This window comes from Nicotiana sylvestris, chromosome 6 (assembly GCF_000393655.2).
Source record: "Nicotiana sylvestris chromosome 6, ASM39365v2, whole genome shotgun sequence".
In the NCBI taxonomy this organism is placed as follows: domain Eukaryota; kingdom Viridiplantae; phylum Streptophyta; class Magnoliopsida; order Solanales; family Solanaceae; genus Nicotiana; species Nicotiana sylvestris.
In genome coordinates, this window is record NC_091062.1 from 72,018,175 (window position 1) to 72,034,267 (window position 16,093).

Here is a 16,093-nt window from a genome sequence, read left to right on the forward strand (position 1 = left end):
GTGAACGATAGGATGATGGTGATTGAGCTAGTCATGGGAGGGCTTACTTTGAACATAATTAGTTATTACACACCTCAAGAGGGCTTAGGAGAGGAGGTTAAGAGGAATTTGGGAGGATTTTGACGAGGTTGTGAGAGGTATACTACCTGATAAGAAGCTATTCATAGAAGGAGATTTTAATGGCCACATATGGACAACTTCAGGGAGTTATAACTTTTTCATAGAGGTTTTGGTTTGGGGATAGAAATGAAGGAGGAATCTCGCTTTTGGATTTTACGAAAACTTTTGAGTTGGTGGTAGCTAATTTGAGTTTTTCGAAGGAGGATCACCTGCTAACCTTCCGTAGTTCGGTGGCTAGGACTCAGATAGACTCTTACTCCTTATGGAGGATGATATAGTTCTTTGTAATGATTGTAAGGTTATTCCAAGTAAGAATCTAACTACCCAACATAAGCTCTTGGTAATGGATTTGGATATTAAGAGGAAGAGACATAAGAGGGTTTTCTACATCAGGACAAGGATAAAATGGGGTGGCTTAACCACTCCAGAGCTCAGGATTTGAGGGACAAGTTTATGGTGATAGGGGCTTGGAGTAGTAGTGTGAATACAAATAATATGTAGGATATGACAGCTACTTTCATTAGAGAAGCAGCTAGAGAGATGCTGGGGGTCTCAAGGGGTAACATAGGTGATCACTAAGGTGGAACGCAAAGATCCAAGGGAAAGTGGAAGCGGAGAAGCTCTCTTAAATAAAGTTGATGGAGAGAAAATACGAGGAGGATAAGCGGACACATAGGGAAATGTATAAGTCGGAAAAAAGAAGGCGAAGTTAGTGGTTATTGTGGCAAAAATGACAGTGTTTGAACGCTTATATGATGAACTTAGGGACAAATGCGGGGATAAAAAGTTATACAGGCTAGACAAGGCGAGGGAGAGGAATGCCGGAGATCTGGATCAAGTGAAGTGTATCAAAGATGAAGATGATAAAGTATTGATGGAAGAGGCACGTATTAGAAGTAGATGGCAGACATACTTCTATAGACACTTGAATGAGGAAAGGGACATGGACATTGTGCTAGGCTATTGGATCACTTCGAAAGTCATAGATATTGAAAGTATTGTAGGCAAGCAAAGGTTGAAGAGGTTTAAGGGGCGATGCATAACATGAGTAGAGGTAGCGCGCCCAGGCCAGACGAGATTCCTGTAGAATTTTGAAAGAGCTCGGGAAGGGTAGGTATGGAGTGACTCTCTGTGTTGTTTAATATTATTTTTAGGATGACGAAGATACCCGAGTAACGAAGGTAGAGTATAATAATTCCATTGTACAAGAACATGAGTGAGTTCTGAAATTACAATAACTATAAGGGTATCAATCTACTAAGCCACACTATGAGAGTTTGGGAGAGGGTGGTGGAGATGAGAGTGAGAAGGGGTGTGTCAATTTCTGAGAATCACTTTAGTTTCATGCTAGGACGTTCGACTATCAATGCCATCCACCTTGTTCGGAGATTGTTGGAACAGTATAGGGAGAGAGGAAGATGAACTTACATATGATGTTCATCGACCTAGAAAAGCTTATGACAAAGTCTCAACAGAGATTCTTTACAGATATTTTGAGACTAGAGGTGTACATGTCGCATACTCTAGGGCAATCAAGAATAAGTACGATGGAGCCAAGACACGTGAGGATAGTGGGAAGAGACTCCGACCACTTTCCAGTCATGATGGAGTTGCACCAGGGGTCATCTCTCAGCTCGTTCTTATTTTTCTTGGTGATAGATGAGTTGACGTAGCATATTCAAGATGAGGTACCTTGGTGCATATTACTTGCAGATGACATACTAGGAGATATATAATTAAGAATAAAGATATTTGGGACAAAGGTCAGAGTGGTTCCAGTGGTGGACAAGATGTGAAAAGCGCGGTTAGATAGTTTAGGCTTGTGAAGATGAGATGCACGGATGCGCTAGTGGGGAGGTGTGAGAGGTTGGCTATGGTAGGGCCAAGAAGAGGTAGAGGTAGGCGAAGAAGTATTGTAGGACACGTCACATCTTTAGCTAGTCAAGGACATGACCCTTGATAAGAAGGTGTGGAGATCGAAGTTTAGGGTAGTAGGTTTGAAAAAAGTCGAACATAATTCTTTTTCTTACATGTGTTACTTTTCTATACCTGTATACTAGTGTATTCTTGTATTCCCTATGCATAAATTTCAGACACGTATTGCTTTTTCTTCGGTTTCCTTTTTTTGACTGTGATTATTGTTTATCTTTACATGGATTCTTCTTGTCGTATTTTCTTATCTTAACTGCAGTGATTATGCGTTTCTTTAGTCTAGGATCTATAAGAAATAATCATTTTACCTTCACAACATAGGAGTAAGGTTTGCATATACATTACCCTCCACAGACTCATCTTGTAAGATTTTACTAGGTATGTTGATGTATTTAAAAAGAATCAACATTCATTAATCATGATCTTTTTATTACTTATTATTTTAGACGCAAACACCTTGCATAATAATATTTATGTGATTATTTTAAAATTGATACTTAGTGATACAATCAGATACAAACTACATGCATAAGTGCGTACCTAGAGATTAGTTATTAATATATATATATCTACATAGGTATCCCCTTGAGTAGTATTAGCTAAAAATGTAATTTTATCTTAAAGGTATTTCACGCGTTGAAAATGAATAGGACACATACGTACATACATAAATAAATAAATATTTTTTTACTAATGATATAGATCGAGCCTTAGTTGAGATGTTTAAATAAAAAAAACTTAACAAGTATAGGAGGCTCTGTATACGAATTCCGCCAATAACTATATATATATTTCTCGTTTTTTGTTTTTTTGTATATTTTAAATAATAGAATTGTAATTTTTAGTATTTTGTGTATTCTCTAAATATGTAAAGCAATTTAGTCAAAGTTTTAAGACCGGTCAAAATTTAAATGAAGACTATTGTTTAAAATATTTGCACACGCGGAAATCAATTTACATTCTAAAAAGCATCTAAGTTTTTACTTTAAACTAATAATAATATGTATTCTTATAAATTTTTATTATTGTTTATGAATTAATTAATTAATTAATTAGTAAGTACTTTTTAGTGTAACCATATACATTAAGGACACTTTAAGGGTCGTTTGGTACGAGGTATAAGAAAGTATAAGGTGGTATAAAAATTAAATACCACCTTAATATTCTATTTGGTTAATAAATCAGGTATAAGTTACCGTTATTAATTTTAACACTGGATAACTTATACCTTATAGAAGGTGGGGTAATTAGCACCAGTATAACTTATATCTTATTCTTAGAAATTATGCAATTATCATTCTTAATACAATATACCAAACAATAAATAAACAACAATCGCAGCATAATTTATCCCGATATAACTTATACCAGGATAACATATACATATATATCATATTCCAACCAAAGGACCCCTAAGGCAAACACGGAGTGCGGTCAAGTGTTTTCCCTCACTCGGCAAAGCCCTATATAAGTTCATTTTACTGTCACGTCATGCGCGTTGCTCACTCCCATTGCCCGTTTCCTCCGCCTGGAGTCTCCGACGATCCCTGCTCACCGCCGGCGATCAACTGCAACAACGGTGAATGTCGATAAACGACGAGAAAGTGAAGGTACTATTCCTTTTCTTTATCTCGCTCCGGATTCATCTCCTGACTCCTGCTCGTCGAGTCAAATATCTTTTTCACTACTGTTTCTCTTGCTGACACTCATTCTCTCATAGATACTCGGCTAAGGCTTAAAAACTCAGAGAAACACTTAATTATACTAATAGACAGTGGAAATGATGTCATGCATGTATATGTTTCTCCGTTGAATTTCGATGCTTTTTTAGTTACTTCCTTGAGAACATTTGGGCGAAATTAAAGGACCCTCCAACTCTTGAATTAAAAAAGAGCTACGCTTCAATTCAAAACTAGTAGGCATCAGCTATACGAATCCTTGATATCCATTTCTTTCCATTTGGACCAGTTATATTTTAAATAAAGAATTAACCCAAATTGTAGTCAAAGATAAAATTGTGTGTGTACTGACAGTAAATAAAGTGCCATTCTTTTTGGCACAGAGGGACTGTTAAGTTTCAAAAAGTACTTGACTGTTGATGCACAAGATGGTTGCATTTGTTAGATTTTTAGTAGTAAGAGAGCAAGATAAAGGTGATAAAAAAGAGAAGCTTCCTCAAACATAGTGTTAACAACTGCATTCCAGAGAACAGCTTTAATTTGCTGCTTCTTGTAGTCAGGATCCGAGGACGTGAAGGGTTCAAAATTAGGTCCTCATATTTTATTGAGCTGTTTCTTTTTCTGGTTAATGCCGGGTACCGGCATAAGATGGGACTGGAATTCCAAGATTTTGCGCTGGAAAAGTTTTGGCCAATTTATACTCTAGGACTCTTTAATAGATACTTCAGAATACTGTTTATTCCTACTTCGAGTATTTCCTTTTTATTCTTTTTATTCTTTCTAGTAAACTGGTAGTACTTGGTCTAATATTTTATGGTACAAAATAAGAGTGTGGCGGTTGGGGGGTGATCATCACTTGGCTTCTTGAATAGATGACGCAATGGTGGTGGTTGGCTTTAGCTTACTTGCTGTGGATGTTACAAGGTGAGACTTGGTGGTTGAATGTTGGTCTGTCGGTATAACGTTGCATGCCAAATGACTTCGTAAAATCTCAGGATCCTGGGACTATTTTTTATTTTTTTAAAATCATTTATTTTCTCGTACTGTTTAAAACAGTTGAGACCATAATGATGAATAGCCAGTTTTTTACAATGGCAGTGCCTTTTTATCCTCCCTATTGCAATTACATACCTACAATCTGAAAGGACTTAGCTTTCAGGACTAAGCTAATTATGCTTGAGCTTGACATCAAATATGTAAACTAGTCAGCAAAGTAAAACAAGTTTCTTTTCAGTTTCCTAACTTTTGATCAAGTGGTCTGAAATTCCTAAAATGTGGAATCTTTACATCTACAGCCTCAGACTAGATTCTCCTTTTCCTATAGCATATGAGCTGCGTAAACTTTTGATTTGCCCTTGTAGAATATATAATCTGCATATCAACCTCTATCATCAGGAGGTAACTCCAGTCGTCTTCAATTTAAAATGGAAAAAAAGTATGAAAGTTTGCTACAATTTACAATTTATTAGTTGCTTCAACACTTCGTGTGGTAGGTACTCTGGGAGCTACTGATTACATCATTTTGTAGTTTTTCCTGGATAAGCACATTTGATCGCAGTTTTTTTTGTCAGTTGCCAATCAATGCTAATCCTATAGTTGTGCATGAGCCGAGGTTCAATCAAGGAGGTCAGGCTGATTACTACTCTTTTGCGAGGGACACAATACAAAATGGAACGGCTGAGGCAACTATCTACAACTCCAAGGTTGTTAACATTATGCATGAAATTTCACAAGTTGTATTATTTTATCTTGCAGGAAATGTAATATGTAAAATTAGTGAGTGCCTGTGATTAATGGATACCCGTTTACAGCTGTTACTTGAGATTTACCACATTTTTTAATATTGTGCAAAACCAATCAGTACCAGCTATATACTGCAGAAACTTGAGGATGTTGTGCATGAAATGGGTCTAAAAATTAAACAACACGAAGAGAATATCAAATTCCTGAAGACTCAAAAGAATGGGTTGGATAATTCGATCTTAGATATGCAAGGTACCTTCCTTTTACTTAAGTTTAGCTAGTAATTAGATATGGATGGTCATTCTAGTTATTTTTGTTGAATCAGTGGGTGTCCCTTAATCAATGCATTTACCCTTTGTATTTATGCAAGCTAAGTTTAACATGAGAAAACTACAATATCAAGATCTCTGTTTCACATTTCCTGTTTGTGGGTACTGTAGTCGCTCTTGGCAAGTACCAGACAGAGAGTGAATCTGGTCCTGAAAATGAGGAACTTTCCCATGTATTGAGTGAGCAGGAGACAATTGAACAAATCTTAAGATATGAGAAATCTGCAGCTGGCATCTGGTGCCAACTAAAAACTCGTCATGGAACTCAAGCTTCTCATCTTCCTTTGACGAAGGATGTTCTGGGAATTGTTGCTATGCTTGGGAAAGTTGATGACGACAATCTTAGCAGGTTAATTTTATTTCAATTAATGTATTTGCTTGCCTTTTCTGCTATAATTTAGCTACATCGCAGTTTTTCCCAGTTTTCTTCAGCCATATCCTAAAAATTGTAGCACCTATTCTTTCTATCACAATCAGGATGACGACATGTTGCTAGCTGATATTCAAATTGACTAGAGATATACTTAATACAATTGTGTGCAGAAGTCGGATGGGTTGTAGAAAGGTTTTTACTTCAACAAGCAAGATAATATATTGTGGTGTTCTATGTTAGTTTCATCTCTTAAATATTGAAATTTGCATCCCATGATGTTTGTTCATCTTCCTCATCTTCTTGCTCCTGCGTTACTAATGGTGAAAAGACATTCCCATTCCTAACTAATCAAAAACCAATATGATTCAATGTGTTGAAGGTGCTAGTGTTTGTGGGATTTGAGTGTTGAGTAACTTCTTTTGTTCCTCATATTTTCTCTTATTATCGAGTCTTTTCCTTCAGTAATTTCTGGAGAGATTATGAGGTCAAGAATGGATTGGAATGAGATAATGGAAGAAATTGTCCTTAGATATTTAGTGCATTTATTCTAGGCCACTGCAGTTCTCAACTCTTTGTCATGAGCGGATTCACATTTACTTTTAGATGTAAAATGTGTTTGTGCATACCAAACTTGTCACTGTGTTTCTTCATATCTCTATAGTCTCAAAGAACATACAAAAACATGAATTTCTTTCTGTTTGAAAACATGAATTTCTTTCTGTTTGAACTAGTTGTGATGATATGAGAAGTTAAGAAGCATGCAATTTCAAGTAGGGCAAATAATGGCAGCTTGTTCTGTATTATGGCTGACATGTATATTTGATCTCTGAAATCCAGGCTTCTCTCAGATTATTTGGGACTTGAGACTATGCTAGCAATCGTGTGCAAGACATATGATGGTATCAAAGCACTGGAAACATACGATAAGGAAGGCTATATAAACAAGACTTCTGGTTTTCATGGACTTGGATCTTCTATTGGGAGGTCTTTGGATGGCCGATTTCTTGTTATCTGTGTTGAAAACTTAAGGTTTGAGATCAAGATTATGTTTCATGAAAAAACTGATGCACCTCTTTTGACATACCTTTGATCCCTTTCCTTCTTTTGGTTCAATTTTAGACCATATGGCGGTGAGTTCATAGCTGACGACCCTCAAAGGAGGCTTGATATTTTGAAGCCAAGATTACCCAATGGGGAATCTCCACCTGGTTTTCTTGGTTTTGCTGTGAATATGGTCAGTATAGACAGTGTGAACTTATATTGTGCTACAAGCAGTGGTTACGGTCTAAGAGAGACTCTCTTCTATAACCTGTTTTCACGCTTGCACGTATATAGAACAAGAGCAGATATGTTACAGGCTCTCCCTTGTATTAGAGATGGAGCCATATCTTTGGATGGAGGAATAATAAAGCATAACAATGTGTTTGTCCTGGGCAAGAGGTAAAGAAGCTTGTTTTAAATAGTTATATCTCTGTATTTCAGAAACTACAGAAAACAATTTATTTCTATTTTCTGAAGCTGGTGCTGTTTCTGTTTATGCTTATGTGCGTGTAGCTTCAACTTCCTGAGTTCAGCTGTACAGCTTCTATGAACTTCCTCTTACAATCTGTCTCCTGTGGTCCCGAAAATATGTTCGTCAGTCATTTAATGCATAAACAGCAAGGAAGCTACAAAACTGTCTTTATCGATTTGTTTGTCTATTGTATTTTTATTTCATAATGATATGCCCACCATTTATCAGTGAATTCTTCATCCAAAGATAAAAAAGAGACCGCAGTATATAATATAATTTAATCAAGAAAGGTAACCCTATGGTAAGATATATGAATTTGAGCGACTTACATTACAACTCTAGAATATCCTTTTGTGAAAGAAAGACTAGTTCATGAGATTTTCAGGGACTGGACATGACATTAAATTCACAATCTTTTCTGTCAATTATCTTCTCTTGGGCTCTCTTTGGCAGAATGTATTTCCTCTTAGATTTATACCAGGAATAGCATAACTAAGTCATCATGAAATTATATATTCTGAATCTGAGTTGGGTTTATGTCTTTCTTTTGTATTCTTTGGTAAAAGGGAAGTAGATTTGAAATTTCCAAAGAGCTTTGCAAAGTCAAATTTGCCGCAGGACTACTTTGAAATCGAAAGACAGATAAAGGAGATGAAGTGGAAAAAGGAAAGAACTGTAGAAGATATGCAGAGAGAACAAGCATTGCTAGATCATGCAAGGTTCAACTTTGGTATAAAGAAGGAAGAGTATTTGAAGTTTCTTGCACAAAACTCATCTTACACAAGACAGGTAATGACAAAGAGTAGCTTACTCGGCTAGCAATATGCTGGTCATTGATTAATTCTGAACAGTTTGTGTTGCTGATAGTAAGCAGATAATGAAGTCAGTTATCTCTGAGTTGGTTCTGGTAAAAATCGTGGACATTTTTAACTTGATCATCATTGTCCATGAAGGATCCAGCTTTAGTTGATTGAAAGTAACTTTTGATAATTGCGAACACTCAGGAGCATTTTGTTGATTGTGTTGGAACAACTAATCCCACCATTAATCTTACACAAAATGATATAGTGTTTGGTTGGTCGCATAAGAAAAAATAATTGCTGTACAACTAAAGCAGTGTTTGGTTGACGGAACTAAATAAGTACTAGCATTAAGTTATATGGGAATGTATGCATTATTTTATACAGCATGGAATGTGGAATAAGAATACGTGTTCTGGAAATGTGGAGATTAAACTATTTAAAGACAAAAATGCAATCTCTTCATTGTTAATTACCACATAAACAGTCTCTGCGTTATAATTTTCACATAACTAATATGAGAACCAAACGATCCCTTAATGTAATTATTCCTAGCTGAGACTTCTGCATGGAGAGAACATGAGTGGTGTTTCTTTTTTTCCTGGAAACTTCTTAGTGTGCACCTTCTTTCAATATGGCAGTTATGATTATTTTGTTTACGCAATCTAAAGATCTAGAAATCGGGAATGCTAAAATGCTGGTGGATTTTGACTTTGATGTTTTCACGGGAAATCAGCAAAATGGTTTTTGGTTGTATGAAGCAAAGATGTCTCTCACGTAGTCTTTGCTGATACCAGTTCTGTTGTTTGCTTTTAATTTTAAAAACTCTACTCCATTTTACACTGAGCATGTGATATTTATGAATTGTCCTATATACCATCTAAAGTCTCAGCTCTTGAAGTATTTGTAGAGTATTCTAGCACTTTCGAAGACAGCTGTTTATATTAAAGCTCTTCAAGAAAATGCAGTAAGCTCTGTTTCAAGTTTGTAGGGAATTGTTTTTTTTTTTTGAGAAATGGTAATTATATTGCATATGCAGGCAAGAATAATGCTGAGATATGTACAGGTGAACAAAAAACCAAAATAAGATCCCTTTCTAATCTTGTAGGGATTCTTAGAGGCTAATCAATGATTTTGCTTCATTTACAAGCTCCTCTTTACACCAGAAGGAAAACAAAAAAGTACAACAACAACAACCCAGTGTAATCCCACAAGTGGGGTCTGGGGAGGGTAATATGTACGCAGACCTTACCTCTACCCCGAGGGGCAGAGAGGCTGTTTCCAGGAGACCCTCGGCTCAAAAAGGCAACAAGAGACACTATATTAGTACTATCAATAGTCTCATAATAAAACACCATAAAATACCATAAAATCCATAACATAACATAAATAGCATACAAACAAAGTAACAGAGTAACAGCAATATAAGAGATATAGGAAATACGAGAATATGTAGGGTATTAATACACAGAAGATAAAGCCCATCATTAGTAGTTGATCAATAGCATCCTAAGACTAATTCCTAACTAGCTAGTCTCACTCTAGTGCGCTGTAAAAAAGACATCATAATTTTCCCTAACCTACAACCTTAATGCTCGATCTCCACAATTCCCTGTTTAGCTCGATCTCCACAATTCCCTGTTTAGGGCCATGTCCTCAGTAACCCTAAGTCGCGCCATATCCTGCCTGATCACCTCTCCCCAATACTTCTTAGGTCTCCCTCTACCTCTCCTCGTACCCACCACCGCCAGTCGTTCACACCTTCTCACCGGTGCATCAGTGTTCCTCCTCTGAATGTGCCCGAACCATCTGAGTCTTGCTTCCCGCATCTTGTCCTCCATGGGGGCCACACCCACCTTCTCTCGAATATCTTCATTTCTAATCTTATCCTTCCTTGTATGCCCGCACATCCACCTCAACATCCTCATCTCTGCAACTTTCATCCTTTGGATGTGTGAGATCTTCACCGGCCAACACTCGGTTCCATACAACATAGCAGGCCTAACCACTGCCCTATAAAATTTACCTTTCAGGTAACAGAGGCACTTTCTTGTCACACAGGACTCCCGTAGCTAACCTCCATTTCATCCACCCCACCCCTATACGGTGTGTGACATCCTCGTCGATCTCCCCGGACCCCTGAATAAACGACCCCAGGTACTTGAAACTACCCCTCTTAGGGATGACTTGAGAATCAAGCCTCACTTCCACTCCCGCTTCCGTCGGCTCTGCCCCAAATTTGCACTCAAGGTATTCCGTCTTTGTCCTGCTCAACCTGAAACCTTTGGACTCAAGGGTATGTCTCCAAACCTCTAACCTCTCGCTGACGCCGCGTCGTGTCTCGTCGATTAGGACTATGTCATCAGCAAATAGCATGCACCATGGCACCTCCCCCTGAATATGATGCGTCATAGCATCCATCACCAGGGCAAATAGGAAAGGGCTGAACGCAGACCCTTGGTGCAACCCCGTAATAACCGGAAAATAATCTGAATCGCCTCCTGCTGTCCTAACCCGAGTCTTAGCTCCATCATACATGTCCTTAATCGCCCTAATGTAGGCAACCGGGACCCCTTTAGCCTCTAAGCATCTCCATAAGACCTCCCTAGGAACCCTGTCGTACGCTTTCTCTAGATCGATAAACACCATGTGGAGATCCTTCTTCTTATCCCTGTATTGTTCCACCATCCTCCTAATAAGGTGGATAGCTTCTGTGGTAGATCGCCCCGGCATGAACCCGAACTGGTTGTCTGAAATAGACACCGTCCTTCGCACTCTCATTTCTACCACTCTCTCCCAGACTTTCATGGTATGACTTAGTAATTTAATACCCCTATAGTTGTTACAGATCTGGATATCGCCTTTGTTCTTATACAACGGGACCATTGTACTCCACCTCCACTCTTCGGGCATCCTATTAGTCTTGGATATAACATTAAGCAACTTAGTAAGCCATTCCAAGCCTGCTCTACCCACACACCTCCAAAGCTCAACCGGAATTTCATCTGGTCCGGTAGCTCTGCCCCTTCTCATCTTACGCATTGCCTCCATGACCTCATCGACCTCAATGTCCCGACAATCACTTAGTTCATGGGGGCTGTCTGCGTTCCTCAATTCACCTAATACAATATCCTGATCCCCTTCCTCATTTAGAAGTTTATGAAAGTAGGTCTGCCATCTCCTCTTTATCTGGTCATCCCCCAACAAAACTTTGCCGTCCTCATCTTTTATGCACCTCACTTGGTCCAAATCCCGAGCCGTCCTCTCTCTCGCCTTAGCGAGTCGGAGTAACTTCTTCTCCCCGCCTTTGTTCCCTAGTTCCTCATACAAACGAGCAAAAGCTGCCGTCTTTGCCTCCGTCACTGCCATCTTTGCCTCTTTCCTAGCTACCTTATATTTCGCAATGTTCGCTCTCTTCTCCTCCTCTCCAGTGCTCCCCACTAACCGCAGGTAAGCCACCTTCTTCGCTTCCACTTTACCTTGTACAACTGCATTCCACCACCCGTCTCCTTTGTGGCCACCGGTGCGGCCTGAAGATACCCCTAACACCTCTCTCGCCGCCTTCCTTATATAGTCCGCCGTCGTCGACCACATAGTGTTTGCGTCCCCACTACTTCTCCAAGCTCCCATTGCCGACAACCTTCCTTCCAACTCCTGGGCTTTAACCTTAGTCAAGGCGTCCCACCTAATCCTCGGGCGGCCTCGTACTGACCTCTGTTTCCTTCTTATCCTAATACTAACGTCCATCACCAAGAGCCTATGTTGCGTTGCAATGGTCTCACCTGGGATAACTTTGCAATCCTCGCACAACCTTCTATCGCATCTCCTGAGGAGGAGATAGTCAATTTGAGTCTTCGCCACCGAACTTTGGTAAGTAACCAAATGCTCCTCTCGCTTCGGAAAACTCGAGTTTGCATCACTAGATCGAATGCCTTGGCAAAATCCAGCAGTGAGATGCCCTCTCCATTCCGTTCCCCGAAACCAAAGCCGCCATGCACCTCAGTATAACCACCTGCAGACGACCCAATATGGCCATTGAAATCCCCTCCTATGAATAGCCTCTCGGAAGGCGGAATACTACGAACAATGTCATCCAACCCTTCCCAAAAACGCCTTTTAATCTCCTCCTCACAACCTACTTGCGGTGCGTACGCGCTAACGACGTTTAAAGTACACTCACCCACCACCAATTTAATAGTCATTAGTCTATCATTCACACGCCTGACCTCTACCATCGACTCCCTAAGATGGCTATCTACTAGGATACCCACTCCATTCTTACCCCTCACGACTCCAGAGTACCACAACTTATACCCATCCGCATTTCTCGCCCTCGATCCGACCCACCTAGTCTCCTGGACACACGCTATATTAATCTTCCTCTTCTGAAGGATCTTCGCCAACTCTATAGACTTACTCGTTAGCGAACCTATGTTCCATGACCCAATTCTCAACCTATAGGCTCCCTTGCCCCCTCTTCCTCCCCTGCCTCCCGACCCACCCCCTAACCCCGGGCCCACTCTTTGCCCCACACTCTGCCCCACCTGAGGACATGCCCTTAATCTATCATCCCAGACTGCCGCCACTACACCTAATGACAGATCTACAAAAGACTCGTTAGTGCACAATGGACAACGAATCAAACTAGACGGAAACAAGTGACTACCTGTACACCTATTGAATGATTTAACTATTGTGAACTAAAGTAACATCAATTTAGCTAACACCAGTAGATCGGGAGGTACCAATTCCCGAGAACCAAACCTGTGTTGATTTGCAGCCCTCGATATACTTGCAAGCTCACGCACCGCTTCCCACCGCCCTTTGCTGACGCTCGTCCAGGTTGCTCTCCTTTGCTAGTGCTCGTGCGCCCAATTTGTCTCCAACCACTTTGAGAATTTCCCTGAAAACACAGAAAATACCACGACCCAAAGACCAAAAAGGGCTATCACCGCTACCACTGGTGTAGCACCGAAAGTAACTAGCAGCCGAAATTAACTGAAGAAATATAACAAGCAAGCTTCTGAAATATGCGAGGATATCCGGCAACATAACAGCAACAAACCGGTGACCAAATAGAATCTAAAGCATAACTACTACCATTAAATTGCAGTTGTAAGCTAGTAAAGGAAAACTGAAAATCAGTAAGTAAAACCAAAGAAAACAGAGCAAACCAAACAAATCTTTTGCTACGTACAGAAAAGCTAGCAATTTCGGTTTTGGAAATGAAAATCCACGACGGCCGGAGCATCGAGGACTCAACCAAACCTCAAACTTCGACCAAAAAGCGAGATCGGAAGGGAGCAAAGCAAAAACTGAAAAGCTTCTGCTAAAATCTTCACAGTTTCGACGGTATGCAGGACCACCGATTATTTCACGGAACGGAGGTCGCCGGAAAAATTCTGCTTCGGAGCAGCGAACTGAGGCGTCGTCGACTTCAGATCTATATTCCTCTTGCGAGCAGTAATGGATCTATATTCTGAAGAAGAAGAAACAGGGCGAAAACAAAAAATATGTTTCCTATGAAGACTTACCAGAGAAATTAAATTCGCGAGAAGAAGCAAAAGACCCTTGAACCCAGTAATGAGATCCTAGTTAAAGCACCGATACAAAATACTGGTTAAAGCAAAATACTAAATTCTTTGTAATAAGATATTCTAATATCAAACAGAAACAAAAATCATATGCTAAATTCTTTATTTTATCTTTAAACCCCTTCTCTCACTGTCAGTCTGTCATTCTTTTTGTAGTGTAAGCATCAAAATTCTCGCCATCGTCTCCGATTCTACCAGCTCAACTCTCTTTATATCAAAGGAGATAACAATTAAACATATTAAACATGCCTGAAATTAGATCTGTAGGGAATATTAAACATGCCTGAAACATATTGTATCTTTATATTAAACATACAATTAAACATAATCTGTAGGGAATATTAGATAACAAATAAACCAGGCTTCTAATATTTGTAAGTTTTGGTGTGTATTTGGAGTTCTCATGTAGCAATATTAGCGAGGAAGTACTATTGTAGGCAAGATATCTGCAGTGCTTGGGAAGAATCTTTTGCAAGTATTAGAAATATAAATTCTGTTCTATCATAACATCTGAAAGAAAGGAGAAGAGATTAGATAATGAAAATAAATATGAGCCGAAGTTTCAGGTTGTGTCAAACCAAATGTTTTACCTATCCAACAGTGCAATCCTCCAAATAGAGCAAGATTGGTTCCGTTGGAAAGTACAAAATGGAAATTTGGATCCACAAAGTGCTTTTCTCAAGAGACAGCCAAAGGTGCATTTATCACACCTTGAAGGAGGAAATAGTGGAGCAGGATAGTTAAATTGGCAGTGGCAGGTGAAAAAGTGCCTCTTGCCTTGGAAGCTCTACAAGCATTGTGAAGATATGATCTCGTATATGTCTGTCTTCCCTTTATGCAATAGAATAATCAGGAAAATTATAGGACCTGAGCTTAATATTTTTCCTAGATGAAGCAGCAGGCGGTCCGTTGAACCTATAAAAAAAGGAAAATGGTTGTTGAAGAAAGTACCCTTGTGTTCCTACAGTATTCTAAATCTGGTGATTATAGACGTTAATTATCCCATGGTAGTTTATTACCATGCTATGTCACCTTTTCTTTTTCCTGGATAGAAAATGGGGAAAACAAAGATATTAAATAAATGATTGAAGACATAATAGAGTGTCAGAGGCTTGCTGATATTGTTAATGACGAGAGACTACATGAAGTTTCACGATGTCAAATTATGAAGGCATTTCTCTTTGACGGGAGTATACCTTTCAAGCTTTTTATAAATGTACTTCTAAAATATTCCTATTTGTGGATGACATATTGTTTCCATGTATATGCAGCACAGCTTCAAGCAGGAGGGGAGCGCTTGACCCCGATATCATGATTTGATGGAAACTCCTTACACCTGTTTCAGTATTGGACAAAAAGAAGCTCTATCAGTAAATCTATCCGCATAAACTCAGTCTGAAAAGTTGCCTTAAAGGATTAATTGAATTACATATGTAGTCTCATGAATTTCTGATTCCTTTTTAGGTCAATTTCAGGCATGTAACAAACTTAATTTCACAATTAGTCAAAGGGACAGTTACGAGAAGAGGTCCAAGGACCGACCTTTCTTGTCTCTCATGTTTGAACCTGTACCAAGTTGCAGAATGTGTTGTTAACTGTACATCTTGTGGTAGTATTGCAGATTTCAATTACAACTGAAGCTGGAAATGGATTTTGATCCAACAAACAAAATTTTCAACTAGTGCACCTTGAAATGTTTGAAATAGCTGGTATACTTGAATCAGATTCATCATTTTGTGTTTGTGTAAAGGCCAGCTGGTCCACTAGCAGTCCCAAGAAACATAATTTTAGGTGAAAATGGCGTTTTATGGATAAATTCTCTGTTGCACACATTTATTGCAGAAAGTGTAGCAAGTAGCACCCCCTTACACTGAAATGGGCTAGTGTAGATTAGAATTTCCCAGCAAGAATATATTTGCCAGTCATATTTTGGTAATCTACTACCAAGAAAACATGTGGGCTTGGCATAGGTGATGAGGTAAAGAGGAAGGAGAAAGGGCTTGAAGAGTT

The 16,093-nt window shown here is 39.1% G+C and overlaps 1 protein-coding gene across 3 annotated transcripts; it reads left to right on the plus strand.

The window, feature by feature from the left end:
* Nucleotides 1–3,466: 3,466 nt before the first annotated feature.
* LOC104238746 (protein DEFECTIVE IN MERISTEM SILENCING 3-like) lies at nucleotides 3,467–15,695 on the plus strand. Of its 3 annotated transcripts, none has more exons than XM_070150234.1 (8): nucleotides 3,467–3,662; nucleotides 5,303–5,434; nucleotides 5,612–5,726; nucleotides 5,915–6,152; nucleotides 7,014–7,205; nucleotides 7,296–7,616; nucleotides 8,256–8,478; nucleotides 15,360–15,695. In XM_070150234.1, exons 1-8 carry the CDS (start codon nucleotides 3,636–3,638, stop codon nucleotides 15,396–15,398), a joined length of 1,287 nt encoding a protein of 428 aa, XP_070006335.1. In that variant the 5' UTR covers nucleotides 3,467–3,635; the 3' UTR covers nucleotides 15,399–15,695. The 3 variants fall into 3 exon arrangements, with proteins under 3 accessions (XP_070006335.1, XP_070006336.1, XP_070006337.1); XM_070150235.1 differs by having other exon boundaries at nucleotides 15,355–15,654; XM_070150236.1 differs by lacking the exon at nucleotides 3,467–3,662 and having other exon boundaries at nucleotides 5,318–5,434; nucleotides 5,593–5,726.
* The last annotated feature ends 398 nt before the right edge of the window (nucleotides 15,696–16,093 follow it).